Below are 19,507 nucleotides of genomic sequence, written 5' to 3' on the forward strand. Positions count from 1 at the left end.
ACCGTGCGTCGTAGCGCAAAAATAATAAAATTTTCGTTCCCTTTTATGAAACCCCAAAGTAATAACAAAAAACGCAATGACAAAAAAAAGAAAAAAAAAACAACAAAAAAAAACTTTAGGGATGTATCTCCTAAACCGTGCATGGTAGCGAAAAATAATCAAATTTTCGTTCCCCTTAAGAAGCCCTTAATTAAGATTTAAAAACGTAAAAAAGAAAAAGAAAAAAATCTATATAGGGCTGTATCTCCTAAACCGTGCGTCGTAGCGCAAAAATAATCAACTTTTCGGTCCCCTTTATGTAACCATTAATTTATACAAAAAAAAACGCAAAAAAAAAGAGTTTTTTTTATAGGGCTTGATCTCCTAAAAACCATGCGTCGTAGCGCAAAAATAATTAAATTTTCGTTCCCCTTTATGAAACCCCAAAGTAATATACAAAAAACACAATGTAAAAAAAGAAAAAAAGAAAAAAACAATAAAAAAAACTTTATAGGGCTGTATCTCCTAAACCGTGCGTCGTAGCGCAAAAATAATCAAATTTTCTTTCCTCTTTATTCAACCCTTAATTTATATTTAAAAAAAAAACGCTTTCACTAAACTGCTGTAACTCGGAAACTTAGAATCCACAAAGGGGACTTTACTAAATTATGACACATATTAAAGCCTGACCAGTAATATATGATCATTGTCAAGAGGGCGCTGTTCATTCTCATGTATAGGGTGACAGTTCAGTATAGTATGAAAAAATATTGTATTTAATGAACATCATCATCAATGTAATTAATGTTGCTTGCCACGCTTAAACATAACAAAAATCACAATAAATTGCGTCTTAAAATAAACTTAAAAAGTCTACTAAAAATCGAAACAAAAGTAATTTTTAAGTCGCTGATGTGACATTCTCAATCAAAAGGTAGGTACCACTTTGTCGTTTACCATAAAGACGAAATTTGATTATATCTTTATACAAATAACCTGTCAGAGAAAGTGGTACCTTTTGATTAGGAACGTCACAAATGTTGGTCAGTATGAGGAGTGCAGCCTACAGTTTATTTTTAATTATATTTATATACCTACTACGGTAAGATTGATAAGACAATGTAATTATGCCTCCGAATGAAATAAATCCACTGTATCGCAAAACTAAGTGGCGAGACAGCTCATAATGCCATCTCTTGGTTGGTCTTAACAAGGGTAAAAGAGATAGTATTAAGATCTCAGTCGCCAGCTGATATTGCGGCAAGTATAATAAGCACCCCACCCGCGTAGGTACCCTTCCCCGCGCACGCCCTTCTTGCTCAATTGAGTTTTATTTTGCCAGATAGTAAAAAAACCGTGGATCAAAATGACCCAAATTATGAATGATGTCTCAATGTGGTATTATAATATTGTAGACGTAAACTTAATAATATGAATTTTTTTTTGTGGCAGATACAGGGTGTTAATTAGAAAAAAAATTTTTTTAAATAAAAGCGGTGGATGAATTTGACACAGATTTGTTTGAATAACATATAACAATGTTCTGTAAAGTACAACACTTCACTTACCGACTCTAATATTTTTTTAGGCGTTTTAGGATCAATATTAGGTATTTATTAAATGCCATTATACCCGTGGATGAAAATGACACAAAATGCGTGTGTACGTCGGAAGCCACTTTGCCTTTACAGGGAAACAAAGAATTTCGTCTCGAATATTTTTTTTACAGAATGCTGATTGAAAAAAGAAATACCTAAATTTCTACCTAAGCAAATACCTAGGATGACACAAAATATTATTTTTAGGTTTAGTATATGGTCTGGAAACTATATATAAAAAATAAGCAACATTAATATTCTTATAACCTCAGAAGTTATTGGTACAGGTCTATTAACCGATTTATCGTAATACGAGCCAGTAACGCAAAATCTGAACGCAAAAACAGAACAATAACTTCAAAACGTTTAAAGCGGTACCATAAATATAATTTTATTGTCCTCTTGAAATTTTATGCATTAAAACTTCACAGCGATCAACACGCTCGATCCCTTAAACAAGTTGAATCGTTAAAATATTTATTAAATCTCTCTGTGCATGACTCACTTCACCATTTCTAGACGTTCAATTGCGCAAAGTGGAACGCACCCTGCCTCTTGATGAGTAAACACGCCAATTTTGGCGCCAAACTTGACATTGCGCGCCATTTATAAAATAGCCGGCTTAGCTGTCAGACAAAGTTGCACCGATGCATACAAATCAATGACTAACAACTCTGTGGATTCGTCTGAACTGACGCGTTGCATTTATTTTTAGAAAAACATGATTAGGTATCGTCTAATTGAGTACGATTGACAGCTTAAACACTTGGTTTTAAGTTGTCACCACATAAATATTAGATAAGTATACAGTCACCTGCAATAATACTTAGGTATGTTTCTCTTAGAAGGCAGCAAAGATATGTGACACGCCTACAAATAAAGATCGTGTCGTGTCAGATATTTTTGCGGTCTTCGAAGAGTAGCATTTATTGCAGGTGACTGTATTTACTACTTACCTAATACATATCTACAGTTGATTGATACTCTCAATGTATGCAATAGAAACCGTCTTTGTATACATTCCTATATTTTTTTGTAAAGATGTTAGTATGTATAATAAATACAATAATAAAAGTAATTTGCAACCTCAAGTAATGCATCTAGTTAACCTTATTCAAGAACTTAGGTACTCCGTACTTAGCGAGACCGTAGGCGTATTAAGTTGCGTGTACGCAGAAATCTGACATGATTTACGTTTGTCCTTCCAATATTTCGAAAAGTTATTTTTCTTCCATTCACTACCTACTGTGCCGTAGGAGTGAACGATTTCGAAATGACCGAATGGATAAATAATAATCTTTTATCTGCAGATTCATTTATCATTTACATGGAGACTGGATTAGCAGCCAAGGGCGTTATAATTTGCAATACCTTTGTTGGGAATAATAAAGTGATGCAATGTTTTCTATTAGAGCTTTTATGTGCTTAAGTACTAAGCTTTGTTATGAAAAATAAATGGTTTTGAGAAATATATACAGTAGCGGCAAAAAATCTATCATATTGCATTTTTATGCAGTCATTCATTCGTGAAATTAGACTATATATATATATCATATAAACGCGACACGACCATATAATATATATAATTGCGTCCCAGTGTACGTGGCAACAGGCAGCCACGTTAGCACAATGCGGATTGGGGACTTAACACACACCACACACACCAATTATTGTATGTTAATATAAATATTGAATTTCATATGATCGATGATCTATGATCGATGTTTCGCCCTCGTTGGCCACTGTTTTAAAATTGTACCTAGGTTGTTGGTCGAATTGTCGTTTTCATACGTTCCTATATTGTAAATTTCATCCAAATATCTAAAGCCAGTTTTGGAAAATTACCAAAAAAAATATGCAAATTATGTATCTGAAAACATATGATAGATTATTTGCCGCTACTGTAAGTTGAGTTTATTAGTTCAAGTATTTTATGCATCAGTTGTATAAGAGAGGTCAAATACAGTAAGTGGCCTTCGACTTCGTCTCCGGTTCAAATTTTTAAGAAAGACACCACGAGTTTTCTATGACAATCATTACAACTGGAGATCTGATATAGAAAATACGAAATCCAATAGCATTTTACTTAATTATATTTTAGTAAACACCATTGATTACAAATAAAACTATAATTAAAAACTTAAGTTAAATGAAAATAAAACTAAGTAAATCTAAAATGAAACTACTTATATTAAATCTAAAAAAGGTCCCTGCGGCATAGTACCGAAAACGTTGGCATCAGAATTTCCTCGCTGGACTGTTAAACTAATACACTGAGCAAGAAGCTGTCAGCTCTTCGGTCTCATGTGGCGTCTCTGAGTCTCTTCGACAGGTCTTTAAAGAGACTCAGAGCGCCAGGGCCCCATTGATTGGTACTGACAAGCGGAACGGACAAAAAACGATCACGGAACTGTTTTACCATGATAAAAACCTATGGGTGTCATTTAACACTTTGTTGAAATGCGATTATAATGATGACGCTCGAATTTCATGAGCGCTTCCTTCTTCTTGTCAAACACGCATACGGCTCGCCTGATGTGTATGATTTAAAACCTTGGCAAAATTATCAATTATCATATGAATATTTTTAACATTTGCTAAATAACGAAAAATACTTAGGTACATATTAGGGATGACTTAAGTGTAAAGTAGGTGATACGGAATGAACGTAACAATCTTATTTAGAACTACCTATACTACTAATTCGAATCTTTTTTTTTTCCACTGAGATAATGCTGTCGACGCTGTCGTCGTGATCGCGATATTATAGCCCAACACGGGTACATACCTACCTACTATTTTTAATACCTACGCTTAATAAAAGTTTTTAGATAAAAAACTTTAATTTGAATGCCAGGTGACAGGAGATACTGCGAACTAAAGCGATCTGAACATGACTCGTCAATCTATACTGACTTGCAACACGCACATCTTATAACTTACTGAGCCTTAATTTCGACGAAATAAGATTGAAATTTGAAAAATTTAACTGAGGTCAAGGCTTCATTGATTTTTGACGTGAACTTGGATTAAGAGGTATGAAAGTAATTACTGAAGACGTAAATCGATTAAGCAATCACGTTGTAAGATTATAGAATTTCGACGTAATACCTTATGGTAGACATTAAGCTTGTTTTTGGAATTATGCACCCTACTCCTTTGTAATAAGACGATCTGCACCTTCTACATAATAAATGTTTGGCGACGACCGTATACCAATGTAATTAAGTTTTGGCTTCTTGATTGTTCATTGCAAAAGTTTAAGTGTACAATAAGGTCAGCATTTGCATCACTTGAAATAACATTTGCTTTTGATAAAACAAATTATGCTGAATCGTCAGTAAACATGTGATTAGGCGAAACATATGAAGTAGTCAATTTCTTTCACGATTTCAACGATGGTTCCACAAGTAAATAATAATCGGTAGGTAGTTATGGTCTAAATAATATTTACCTCGCAGCCTCGCACAGTACGGCTAAAGGTTGAAAACACACCTTGTATAAATGAATATATTTTCTTATTATGTAAGTGAATATTGTTATTATGTAAGTGACAAGCGTTTCGGCAAAAAAAATTATTCCAGCGATTGTCCCGCATGTTTAACAAAATATTATCTCTTGTTACAGACGCCGCCGCTCCCGGTCACGTTCATCATCCCGCCACCACGACGACGAGTGCCAGTCTCCGCGGACGCTGCTCATGTCCGACCAGGAGGCGCTGCACCAGCTCTACGGAGAGATGACCACCGTCCGCGACGGCGCCATCACGCACCAGTGCGTGCAGACCAACCTCGCTGACGTCATCTGCGGGGGTGAGTACACTACTGCCGTGTCCGCGGACGCTACTCATGTCCGACCAGGACCTGCACCAGCTCTACGGCGGGATCACTACCGTCCGCGACGGCGCCATCACGCACCAATGCATGCAGACCAATATCGCTGACGTCATCAACGGGGTTGAGTACCGCGACCGCCGTCCCCGTGCTTTTCATGTCCGACCAGCACGTCTAGCAATGCCCATATTTTGTCAAGTCGCGTTTGATGTATGAAACCACGGCACCTGTCAAGATATTACTAGACGCGCAGGTCTGGCAGGTGGCGCTACACAAACACTGTAGTTTTCAGTTTATGCAGTTTTATATACACAATAATTTTTCACATCACCAATTCGAAAAGGGGGTTTTTCTTCCCTGCTAGGAGGGATCAAAGTGGCACTTTTCTTCCCTGCTAGGAGGGATCAAAGTAACACATTTCTGTTCTAGGACACTATTAAAAAAAAATGCACATTATTTTTTAGCTTAAATAATATTTTAAAACATCATAATTCATCACTACACTCAGGATTCTACTTTAGAATCCCTCGTTACTCTCGGGATTCTATTATAGAATCCTTCGCTTCGTTTAGGATTCAATGTACGCCCTCGCCGTAAATATGTCATTTTGCTCCCTTGTAACACAATTAATCTACTATTGTCATATTAAATATATTAATAAAGGGTCACTCACGTATTTTAATGTCTGTGTCTCACGGAAGTTTTGTTATTAAAATTATTTTTGTCGATTGTCACCCGTGAAATCGGTGTCGTATGAACGTGTCGGTGTCGATAACTAGTAACATAATCACAAACTTAATTTTTAAAGGCACATAAAAATATCAAGCTTATTACATGTAACTATTTATAAAAACAGTTAACAGTCACAATTATACAACGTAGCCAAAGACGGAAAACGTGGCATGAAGATAATGGGATCCCGTTGACGCTGGAAACAAACGGAATGTAGGGCGCCTGCAGTGCCCTGATTGTAGGCCACGGAATTCAGCGGACTCAGCGCAATTTGCGAGCTAACTCATTTTTAGGAAACGATCGACGTTTACTCGCAAAGCTTGTCGAAATGGAAATTGAACGTCGTTTATCCATGTTTATTTTGCCTCAGTTTGCGATCGAGTTAACTCTTGAAAAGGTATCTATCGATAAAGGTATCGAGTATTTCCTCCATGGAACCTTGCCTAATTTACACCTTAAAGGAAGCCTTTTAATAATTAGGTGTAGTTCTATTTAATTTACAGTCAATCAAATCAATAATGTACCATCAGCCGCAAAAGTGCATGGCGACTTTATCAATGATTTCATTCATAATTTCTCCATGCAATTTCGCAGTTCACTGTACAAAATATACTATATAGCATGTATTTGCAAATTACTTACCTGTTGCTAGATTGATCTTTATTTTGCAAGTGACATAATAACATATTTATTTTTTAGTTGTTAGGGATTTAGTACTGTATAAAACCTTTTGTAAACATCATAAAATCACCCATAAATAAACTGTTAGGTATTACGACGGTTATAAATTTTATTTTACATGTCACCTTTTTGCACCACTTGAATAAGTACGCTGTTAGTACGCAGTACCTGTGCATGATTGAGTTCTCGGTTCTCCCCAAGCTCATGCTTGTTCAAAACATCATTAATTCAAGATTTTCTGCTTCTTGTTTGTTCTCTTTGCCCAAACATGTGCCAAGTTCCAAGACAAAGAATTGGAGCCGGGAGTGCAATTTTGTAACAAACACAAGGCGTTTATATCCAGCGAAAATAAACAGTTAATTTATTTCTTAGAAAACTCGGTCAGCAGTACGAAATAGTCCTCATTATGATTTCCTTCTTGGGATTCTGAATAAATTGTCACAGCGACATGGTTATCAATCGAAAATTTGTTATCTACAGTTCTCTACAGTTCTACACATAATAGAACGTCTTTTAGGTCCTACGCAGATGGTTCAAAATAAAACAGTTTTTTGTCGACCATAAAAAGTGACCTGGAAAAGGTCACGACAGTCGCAAGGTACGTGACATTGGCAATTTGTTGAGGGAACAGTTGCAACGGTACGATGGTGAAATGTTTTGACAACGGCATTTTAATCAATAAACTTCTATATTTGACCGATTACGCACGGGGCCAACGATCGCGAGTACACTTGTGAACTTGGCTCTTATTCAAATCAAGGGGTTTGATAACAGACTTTACAAGTAACAAACTTTGTAACGGTCACGTTCCTAATCGAATTCATACTTAATATGTTATTATACAATTCGAATTTAAATTAATAATATTACTTAGAACATAGCGGAGTACCATGGAGTACCATAAGCAAGAGATAGTTACATACATACAACGTATATTTACGTAGATACAAAGTACCCAAACAAATAGCAAAATTGTGTTAAACAATCTTTGACGACATCGACGCCTTCTATTTATTTTGTAAAATTGACTATAGGTAAACCTTTGATACCTATACAATAGTAGGTAGGAATCATAATGTCAGTATGACCAAGTATTGTGATTTAATGTGGCTTAGGTGCCTGACATTAGGTACCTACCTACTGACTGTTCATAAAAATATACATTAAGTACAGGGTGTCAAGTTCAGTGCGGATCAAACGAAATCATTTTCTCGGAAACCACTAATTTTCGGTGAACATACATCGGGATCAAACGGATAGCTCTTAAGGTTCTCTATCATGGGTCTTCGTTCGTACTAAAAGCGACAACGTGTCTATAATAGGTACTGTATGTAATGTGTGTAGGTATTTGTAATATAGGCTAAGGCCTACAAATACATTTTATAATTTATCGTATTAATTTATTTATATCCAGTTGCCCTAGCCAGTTTGCCGAGGATTTACTAACTAACACGCTTAGATTCATCAAAGCTGAAAAACTGGGCAACATACTCGGCTACTGATCCGTCTGATCTGATACCAATACACATTATTCAAAGCTACCATTTATCTCGGTCTGGATCAGACAGAAAAACTACACTAATCACAACCCTATTCATTTAACTTAAGGGCGTGTAAACTTAAGAGGATCCAGAGAAAAGACCGGATACGAAAATCAATCTTGCACTGACGCGCTAAGTGCATTGCTTACTTGTAAAGGAGAAATGCAATTGAATGTATGAAGCTCAAACATAGTTACAACCTTCTTTCTTTGGACAGCTGAATAGTGTTGTAAAAACTGTTGAAACGACACTAGGTTCGCCTAATAGGGTGACGTGATTTATTTCAGACAGGCACTCACTACTAATATTCCTGCCTGCCGCTTGACGACTTTAAGATGAACCAGTTCTATTTAATTTCTGATTACCTAAATACCTATGATGTTAACGGATCTCAAGGTTTTTTCTGGCCCGTTTCCAGCTATTTGTTCGGCGAGTCAAAGGAAAAGCAGCTCAGTTAACGTATGGGGATCTACTATGATAAGTATGTTTTGTATTCTTGTACGTAAATTCTTATCGAAATTTAGTGGGTATATAAATGTAAAACATAACGTCAGTTTTTCACTCCATTTAATTACGTAGGCAAAGTAAGGAGTATAAATAGTTTTTAATTTCCGTGTAGGTACTTATATTTCGCTGAAATTAATAAATATTATAAGACAATTTTACATGATTCGACCTTATGCCACTATAATGATTGGTCTAAAGAGATAAATACAAGTAAGTAAACATCCAAATGTCAGTCCAAAACACCCTTGCTGATCATGCAAACCGCCCAACTGGAATTCGAACGTCAGGACCTCCAGTTAGAAACTAGGCTTAGCGGCCGTTATGTACCTGTACCTTTTGCAGCTCACTGTACCTACATATTTTGTATTTAGGTACCAATGTTAACACATTTTTTTCAACTTCTAGTAATTTAAACTTTAAAACCCAATTAAAAAAATATCTACTACAGAAAAACTTATTCTACTAAAGAGTTTTTTTTTCGGAAAACTAATAATTCATTTTTAATAATTAATAGTACCTGCCAGTATCTTTATTCTCATACCTATTTTAATTAACACAAAAATTTTAAATTTTAAATTTCTAATTAATTTAAATTCTTCATGAACAATAAAGATTGTAAGCCAATATTTTGACGCATATTTAATTATTTAATAATTCAATTTGTATTCAATTTATGTATTAATAATATTATTTTAAAACTATGAAAACGGATTATATCGCGTATATTGAATTTATAATACATCCCGACGTTTCATAGTTTCATACTTTTTCATGAGTAACTATCGCGTTAACCGAAGACAATATAATATTATTTTAATTAAGTAGGTACATATTATGATTAGTACACTAGAAATGTAAAAATGTACCTAGATTTAAGAATGTTGCAGTGCCCTGGTACAGGGTGTCATGTACCATGTACAAATGTATTTATTGTAACACCTGTATATATTATGATGAACATGATTGCAATAAAGATATGAACATGAATAATCGTTTTAACATCTATAATTCTATACAGTTTTAAAATTTAACTTTCTACTCATGCATACATAATTACTGGTAGTTATTACTTATTTTATCAACGTCATCAGTGCAGTATAATGTGAAAATGGGAATAGTTCTACATTAGCACTTAATATAAGCTAGTGATCACTTGTTATAATAAATACTCATTACCACTGAAAATCAAACACTGAACCTATAATCAATTCTCATTCACGTGAGAACATAGCTACTTCCATCGCAAACTGAGCGCATTGACTCACACGAACCAATAATAATTTGGCCTAGTGTTACGTGCAATTGTTATAAATTTAAAGTTCATACTTAGACTGGTTCTTTTATAGTGCGGTAGGAATACAGGAACAGCTGACCGCATGCTAATGGTCGGTCATTACTGTCAAATTAAACTTGTCAGCGCAAGAAAGTGCCATCCGAGTTCTTTCCTGCCTACAATGTACTTTCCTTTAAGAGAAAATACACTATCTCCGACATGTACAGTAGTTAATGTACTTTGAAGCTTCTTTAGCCTGTAGCTTAGCTATCCAATGAGATGACATAATGTAAAGAAAATAGAAATAGAAACAATTTAGTCGTAGCACAAACAAACAGAAGAGAAAATTTAAAAAACAGAAAAATATAGGAAAGCGAAAGTGCCACGAAATTGTCTCATCTCAGCATGATGTCGGCGAGTTCTAACGCTGATCTTCCGGTGAGACCATCAGGTGATGAGACAATTACGGCAGGCTAAAAAAAAAACCCGGCAAAGTGCGAGTCGGACTCGCGCACGAAGGGTTTCTTACCATTACGCAAAAAACGGCAAAAAAAAACGTTTGTTGTATGGGAGCCCCATTTAAATATTTATTTTATTCTGTTTTTAGTATTTGTATTTGTTGTTATTGCGACAACAGAAATACATCATCTGTGAAAATTTCAATTGTCTAGCTATCAAGGTTCATGAGATACAGCCTGGTGACTGACGGAGAGACAGCGGAGTCTTAGTAATAGAGGGTCCCGTTTTTACCCTTTGGGTACGGAACCCTAAAAATGATCAAACAAAAAAAAAATCGGCCAAGTGCGAGTCGGACTCGCGTTCCAAGGGTTCCGTACATTGCACAATTTAAACAATGTATTTTTTATGTGAAACGTGAGTGAAATGTCTTTAAAACCCCATAGGGTTGGATCAAAAACTAAGTAATTAAGTCCGACTCACGCTTGACTGCACATTTCTAATAGGTTGTCCTGTGATCTATAGGTAAAGATCTTCTTGTGTATTTAAAAAAAAAAAATTAACAGTAGTTTCGGAGATAATGGGGGCGGGGGTCATTTTTAATTCTCACAATGCTCTTTTATTTGATATGTAATACGATATATAGGTAGTTTGAAAAACTTTATTTTTTAATTTTCTCATTTAGTGGCCCTCAAAAGTGGCCCCCGTGTTTAAAATTCATTTGTTTACGTTACATGTCCGTCTTTGGGTCACAAACTTACATATGTATACCAAAGTTCAACTTAATTGGTCCAGTAGTTTCGGAGAAAATAGGCTGTGACAGATGGACAGACAGACAGACGCACGAGTGATCCTATAAGGATTCCGTTTTTTTGCCTTTTGAGGTACGGAACCCTAAAAGTACATAGAATAATTTTTTTTGATGCGAATTTTTTTTTTCTATGGGACAGGTCGTCCAAGTCGGCCAACCCTCCATACAAAGGCCACATTTTTTCGCGGTAAATTATTTTTTTTTACTTTTTCCTAATCAGAACACAATACCGAGCATGCCCTTAAACGGATCGCCACTATTTTTGTTACATCCTGTATGTATTTGCCGCATGTTGCATCTATGCAATCCCCAATAAGAATCCCTTGACCAATATTTTATGCAGCCCTGTCCCTTTTGAAACTTTCCTTGACACTCAAGAGCTAACATTTACTAAGCTACATACCTACCTGCTTTTAACCAACGCGATCTCACCCTGCGGTTTTTCTTGGAGACTTAGCTATTATACACTTTTATAGTCCACAAAACGTCTTTATTGAATGTGGTAGACCGCATTCTTCCTACTTTGTCAGATGTTTTATGTCACAGAAAACAAGGTACGACAGAAATCAACATTGTTGTCAACCAAAATACTGACAACTCCTATCTATAACCTACTCGGCTACTGAACAAGAATTCGTCATCGTCGCAATAACATACTTGGTAGCAAAGATAGATATAACTTCTTATTATATCCTCTTTGTTGGTAGTTAGGATCGACTGCTTTTATGGCAGACATAAAAACAATTGTGCTACTCGTAGCTAGACTACTATACAATACGGTGAACTGCGGCGATTAATCCACCTTCTTTATAAAACTAACAGCTGTAGCTCTAACCGCACCATTGTTGGTAATATTGCTTCAAATTCAACATTTCTGTTTTATATATGTTCTCTGACACGGCATGCTTTTAAAATAAGAGCTCATACCTTAGAACGAGTACGAGTCGAAGTTCTGCACTTAAACGTCTGTAGCATGTTTACAGTGGAGACGAGACGAGACGTCGAGACAGGATTGGCAGGATTGCTATCAGAATTATACCACTTTAAATGCTTTTGACAAGTTTATTTTAAAGACCACTTTGAGAGTAAGTACCTGGTAGCAAAATATATTATTTTTATGCCAACCTGTTTATACTGCACTAGTGTGTCATGACTGTCATGCTACAAAATGGTGCATTTTTAAATGTGTTGGATTGGAATGCAAAATTAGTTGATTTCACATTTGAAATTCCTGTTAGTTATGACGTCTCGAAGGGTCATATTATGTGGTTAACGTTATGGTTTGTGCGATTTGACTTATAACTAAGGGGTTACAAAACATCCTGTATGTGGGAGCACATTTGAAATGGCGCACTGCCGCATTTTACAGTCGTCAATAAGCAAAACATAAGACAGTCGTTCTGATTTTAAGTCAACTTTGATGTTCTTTTCTTTAATATTCTATATTATACATCTGTGTTTTGTACGAGTACACTACATACTGGTTCTACTTAACACTTTAAACACTCCAGTTCATTTAGAGTTTAGACCGAGGTTATCGTTTTTTCAAGCGGTGGTGGCCGAGTGCATATGACGTCCGACTTTCAATCCGGAGGTCGAGGGTTCAAATCCTGGCGGCTCCGGGCTGTGTACCAATGAGTGTTTCAGAACGTATGTACGAACTATCATTTGATATTTACACACTATTTAGCTTTTCAGTGAAGGAAAACATCGTGATGAAACCTGCATACATCTGCGAAGAAATTCAAAGGTGTATGTGAATCTCCAATCCGCATTGGGCTAACGGGGGGACTATAGCCCAAGCCCTCTCGCGCATGAGAGAAGGCCTGTGCCCAGCAGTGGGACGTATATATATCTAGGCTGAATTATTATTATCGTTTTGATGCCTAAATCATAAATACTAACTGATATGTTGATCAGGAAGCAGCTAAACGCCGTGGTATGTAAATTTTTATTCGTTCAATAAAACACCATGTGGAAACTAGGTCTAGCCGGAAACGTTAAGTCTGGGGTCGTGGGGCTAGCGCCAAAACTTGAATACAATTAGCCTAGATCTGAGTAATCGATGTTAGCTGCTAGTTTTTACAGGATTCAATCTACGGGGCTGTCATAAACGTCAAGAGCGCTTCCAGACTTTCAAATATTACGTTAGGGGAGATGGGGGACACTTTGATCTCTGGGAAACATGTTCCACAAAATTTTCAAAATTGCGAAGATTTGTTAGAGCCACGACCACAAAATGACTATAAATAGGTCCTGGGTAAGCGATCCAAATGGGATCATGAAGGGTAATCAGAGACTATAAAGCTTTACAACTTAATTCTTATGAATAACAAATCCGATCCGAAAGTCCAGATATGGTTAATACCTGTGGAACCACGTTTTTACGAACCAACAGTATTCCGTTTACGAAAACAGAGCGGCAGACGGCACAATTACAATATTTTAGCTATATCTTATAGTTTCTGATTTTTCCTTACTGTCTCAACACATACAACTTTGGAATACATACATTTCGAACAACCTTCAGCTAACAAGCTGTTTTTCTTGTTGTTTTTTGGACAATAATCGTTTCAAACGGTTCCTATTGGTCCGAAAGATGACGATCGTTAACTGGCTAGCCCGAGCGCTGGTTTACCGCATTAGACGCGCGTTCGACTGTGAAATTGCCCTTACAGCATCTTTGGCCTAACCTTGCCGATGGTGTCATAATTTATGGAAATGAACGTTATCACGCAGTTACCCCTCGTATGCTTAGACGGGGATCCGTGCGTTGCGGGAGAATTTTAATCTAATTGTCTTAAGTGCCAAGGTCACTTTTCCAATGATCAAATTTGACAGGCCATGTACGAGGGGTAAGAGAGTTTCTATTGATTGCGTTATAAGTGAATATCTAGACCCCATTAAAGCGCTTTACCAATGCCGTGGGGTGTTTTGGTCAGTTATGCCACTAGACTTGTAGGCAATATTGTCACATGTAAGCTTTATATAATGCGCCCCTGGTCACCTGATTGATTGGTCCTGCTAATGGTATGGACATCACCAAAGGACGCCATGTGAATATAACAAGTACACATACATACCTATATCAAATCCTTTCGGGCACTTGTATAGTTAAAGGATAAACATATTAGACACCAATACTAAAAGTACTAAGTCGTACCTACACAACGAACACTTCTAAGACTAGTTAAGATGATTTAAGCTTAACAATACTCATTTTGTGTTCTCCATCTTTAGACTATAATTTCTCAATTCGTTTAATTAAATTCGAGGGCATCAGTTTTTGCTCGTAAGTTTGTTTCAAATTAAGAAACCCCATCGAATTCATTCATCGACGTTACAACCGTGGTTACGACTTACGACATTATTATTTAAGTTGACTTAAATTGAAAAGATTCTTCAATGCACTCACTGCGTTGATAGATTGAGTACCTACGTAAATAAAAGCAAAGTAGATTAAATACAAACCGCCATGCAGGGGAAATCGGGTTAAGAGGGAGTAGTTAACGATCTTTCCGTAAATCTCGTTTTTGTTTTTTTTTTGTCCCCACGATTTTGTATTGTAGGTTCCCCGCGCCTGGTTTCCCCGTCACAAGTCACAAATAAAGTTTAAAAAATACTACAGGTATGTTCAAAACAGAACAACATGTAAATGCGTCGCCACGCTTACTTCCTCTATGGAACACGTAGTGGGGGTTAACTCACTCACAAACAAACTGAAAGTCCGTCCCTATACTGTTTATTACTTTTTCCCATGTGGTCCATAATCAAGTCAATGAATCTTAAAACGTACAGTTACTAATAATAATATAAATATAGACTCTATTAACTTAGATATAAAACATATTATTGCAGTTGTGGTTCACAAATGACCTACATTATTCATAAAAATCCAGTCATCGACGTAAATTGTAAAATAAAATATATAGTTGTTAGTTTACTTTCCAGCCATCCACTTTTCTCTTCTAGAGCAAAGTAGATACGAGTAATATAATTCGCGAACGTTGTATAATTTTCTTCTTATTTTAGTGTGTTTTTTGTTTTAGTTAATGATTAGACTGGCACATTTCTTATTAGATTCTTACATAATTGTCGATAATTTAACTTAGGTTATGTGAAAAATCTAATATTTAGGTATCTAATTTTTATTTATATGTATGTAAATATTAGAAAAAAATGTTAACGCTCATGAATATTGATATATGGGATGTCGTAAAACCTAAGTAATATAAAAATAATAATACAGGTTCTTAATAGCGAAGGACGGTTTTCCAATAAAAAAATGTTCATGCTAAGAGGATCGTGAAGCTATTTTCCAAGCCAAAAATTCTGTTTTTTGAACCAGGTTTTTTTCTTAGTGCTTTAAAATAATCTTTAGTAACGACAGCAATTGACGACACCCCTGTTTCTCAACAGTCCTTCTAGTTGAAGTGTGAAACGCTTTGCGTAACCTTTGCACTGTGCTGTGAATCTTTCTTCACCACTTATGATACTACTGTTTTAGCCCTTAGTGTACAGTAAACTTTGTGCTGCTAATTATTAAGATTAGGTAACTGGGCGGGACTCGGACTGAATTATAAACTGCGAATGTAAGATACAACCGGAAGCCTCTAATATTGGGAGAAGAATTGTTCTAATAAAGTTTAAAATCTAAAATGTATCCTCTATTAGTCTCCTCATAGAGTAACTTATACTAGAGCGGTACTGTCATAGTAAATTTTGTAACCCCAGTAAATACACTGCCATCTATCGAAATACTTTAAAACTAAAAATGAAGATTTATAAAAATACGATAAAATGTATTTAAATATGGATAAATAATTTTTTTTATTTGCATTAATTATTTTTATGATTTTGACCCATGTTCTTTCACTGATATGCGTAAAAGTTGTTAAATAACAAACGAAACCGTCAACGCCATCTATACGACAGTAGGCCAAAGCTAGTAGCGCCCTCTGATCGAGAGTCAAATTTTCTTGATTTTCAAGGCACGTCTTTTCCTTAGACTGTATCCATCTATTACGGAGTTATATCTATCATTGGTCTCCTAGACATGACTAGAACGACTAGGTACCTACTCAATTTGGGTTCTGATTTTAGGTTTGGTTAGGTTGATGTTTGGCACTCATAACAAACAAATGTCGAACTCTTTAACGCATTCACTGCCAGCGGGCGTGGCCTAGGAACAAACTTGTATGACGGTGAACGCACATGTGCGTTGGGGGCAGTGAATGTGTTAAATAAGAGGTGTGTGTGACAAAACAGCGGTGAATAGTTTTGCTCTTGATTTTAACGACATTTGCCTCCAATTCGGTCATCGACCATAAACGGCGGATTACTTATGCCAAAACCTAATCATAAAGGCAAACATTACACAACATTGTTTTAACCACTAATGACTTCATTATCATTACGTTCCGCCATTTACTCGTGGTGATATTTTTTCGAATGACCGCGGAGCGCAGAGCGGCCAATTTAGGAAGTGTCGAGGGTCGCTGAAAAACTAACGGATAATTTGACGAATCTTAGTGCAGCCAAGGTCGTGGTACCCGGAAACAAGGCGATAATTATCGGAAAATGCGTCATTAGATCGTAAAAATTGTTACGTCATCGTCATTGGAAGCAGAAAAAACTTAGCAGGACAGATAATTATGGGTTTCCAGTTGCAAGCATATTATCAAAAGGTTCGTTAAACGTTGTAACGTTCGCCTACAGTAGCGGCAAATAGTCTATCATACTGCTATTGTTTGCAGGCATTCACTCGAAAATTCATGAAATTAGACTATATATCTCATGTAAACAATTAATGATTGTATCATCATCACGACCATATATACAGGATAACTTAAAAATAAGTGCATTCCCATTGCTAGGGAGGTTTTGGGGATTATACTGAGCAACTTTTACTATGGGACCAACCACGAAATTGCAAAAAAAAATTACCCTCCCATAGAAAATGGACCAGCTTTAGGCATTAAGTCCGCCATTTGTACATTTTTTGTATTTTGTGCAATAGTAAAAAAAAAATGTATATATTAATGAGCTACAGTTGCCAAACCTATTTTCTTATCTAAGTGACGCCCTATAATATGGAGCCAATAGTTATAGTAAAACAGAACGCCATTCATATTAGTGTCACTATAGTCAAGTCAGCTAGAAACTTTAAAAAGAATCTGACTGATCATAAACTAACTCAATTATCTGAATTATCTTAACTGAATTTTATGGTTCAGTAGCAAGTTGAGCGTGATCAAAGGACAGGAAGACACCAATCCCGATTTCTTTTCATAATACCTAGACAAGATTGTACTATTCTCGAATTATCATTCCCGAAGATACAATGTGAATTCAACTTTACGTTTTTAAAATAAGGCACATTGTTACATGCAAAAGTTTGAGATACCGAAGTTACATTCGGAATCATAACTATACCGGACATCAATATGTTATGTTGGATTAATGAATGGACAGATGGTACCAGGAATTTAAAAGATCTTAAGAATGAATAGAAAACGTATGTTCATTATGATCAATAGGTACACACAATAAAACTTTGTGAAAGTGCAATGATGTTACAAACCAAAACGATCATTAATACGAAAGATGCGAAAACGATATTCTTATAATTTGTAACATATAGGTACCTAACTCAATTCCTATCGATCGACTGACTCACACACTAATATTTCTACAGTATCGTTGCATTCTTTACCATCTTCATATAGACATAAAGTAATTATTTAGTTCGAAGGTCCAAATATTTCGATGAAAGCAATACAGTATAGTTTTTTATCCTTCCGACACACGCAGATCTGATTCCGAACGTCTTGGAAATTTGTTTCATTTTTAGCGGCTAAATCTTAGGCCGTTGAACCTTGAAATTTCTTTTGCATGATGCATTTGTGCACCTTTACCTTTGAGAATTTTGAGATTCGTATAAGTACATTTTTGACGACTGTGGAGTTAGCAATTCTTATCCCGATAAGAGAAATTTATTTTATACGTAGGTGTTTTGTTTTATTAGAACGATCACTAGGATGACAATCGTACATCGACAAATGCCTAAATAGAAGTAAAAATGTATCGGGATGACAGGTGCTACAAGTCATGTGACTATTTCCTTACATTATTTACGTTTCGATTGGTGTTTTCTATCAACTATCGTCTTCTTGGCTAGGCGCACAAGGTGTGATGTATTCCTGAAGCTAGATTGTAAGCCTGTAAGTGTGCTCCATAGCATAAGAGTAGCTAGTTTTTGAACTAAGTCAATGTAGTTTATGTAAGGTGTCCGCAAATATATATTTAATTTTGTTTGTAATGTGACTCTACTTTCTTTGGTCAGTATCTCAACCACCCTAGAGAGCCCTGCTATCGTGGTTTGTTTTACCTAATACGTAAGTGCTTAACTCACATTCGACTTAGATGAAAGTCATATTTGTACATGATCTTCATTTCCGTATCGTCTGAGATACATCTACTTGACCCCGATAAATGTTTTCATTACTACCTAACATTAATTAAGAGATGAGTGCTTTTTAAAGAAACTGCACTCGACATGTAGGTCAGAATCTCATCTGCTTATTTCTGGATACTCGACGGTGGAGGAAATAAATTAAAGCTCTGCATTGCGACCACCCGCAATGAATTTAAAATTTTGTATAGTCGTATGTCAAATGTTTAAATGCTTCCGAGTAAAGCTTGCTCACGAAAATGTCTTTGTAAAATACTTACGTTTCCATTTCCACTGTCACCTGTCACACAGTATATAAAATATGAATCCAGGAAATATTTCTCAGTGTTTATAGATGCAACAGATGCTAAGCGAGACAATAAAATATGATGCCATCTTGTACAAAACATCGCAAATTATCTCCGGTTGTGGTATATAGGTAAGCTTTATCTACAAAAAGTAACAGTAAAAACCTTAATTTGACTGTGATTAGGTACCTAAGCGGTGCCGATTTCTTATTTTCGTAATCGTTAACGTGGCTGAAAGATTAATTAAAATACCTATTCCGGCTAGAATATCAGTCAGTTGCAGGTTGCACTGGTTGCAGAGATTTTACCCGGTATTATTTACTTTGTTCCAACTT

The 19,507-nt window shown here is 35.9% G+C and overlaps 1 protein-coding gene across 1 annotated transcript in view; it reads left to right on the plus strand.

The window, feature by feature from the left end:
- LOC134743080 (putative uncharacterized protein DDB_G0282133) overlaps window positions 1-19,507 on the plus strand; it is a 196,603-nt gene that overhangs the window by 166,537 nt on the left and 10,559 nt on the right. Inside the window, exon 6 of the mRNA XM_063676388.1 lies at window positions 5,205-5,389. Within this exon, the coding sequence (XP_063532458.1) occupies window positions 5,205-5,389 (185 nt within the window). The remainder of the gene's footprint in view (window positions 1-5,204; window positions 5,390-19,507) is intronic.

This window comes from Cydia strobilella, chromosome 7, assembly GCF_947568885.1.
Source record: "Cydia strobilella chromosome 7, ilCydStro3.1, whole genome shotgun sequence".
NCBI classification, from domain to species: Eukaryota; Metazoa; Arthropoda; class Insecta; order Lepidoptera; family Tortricidae; genus Cydia; species Cydia strobilella.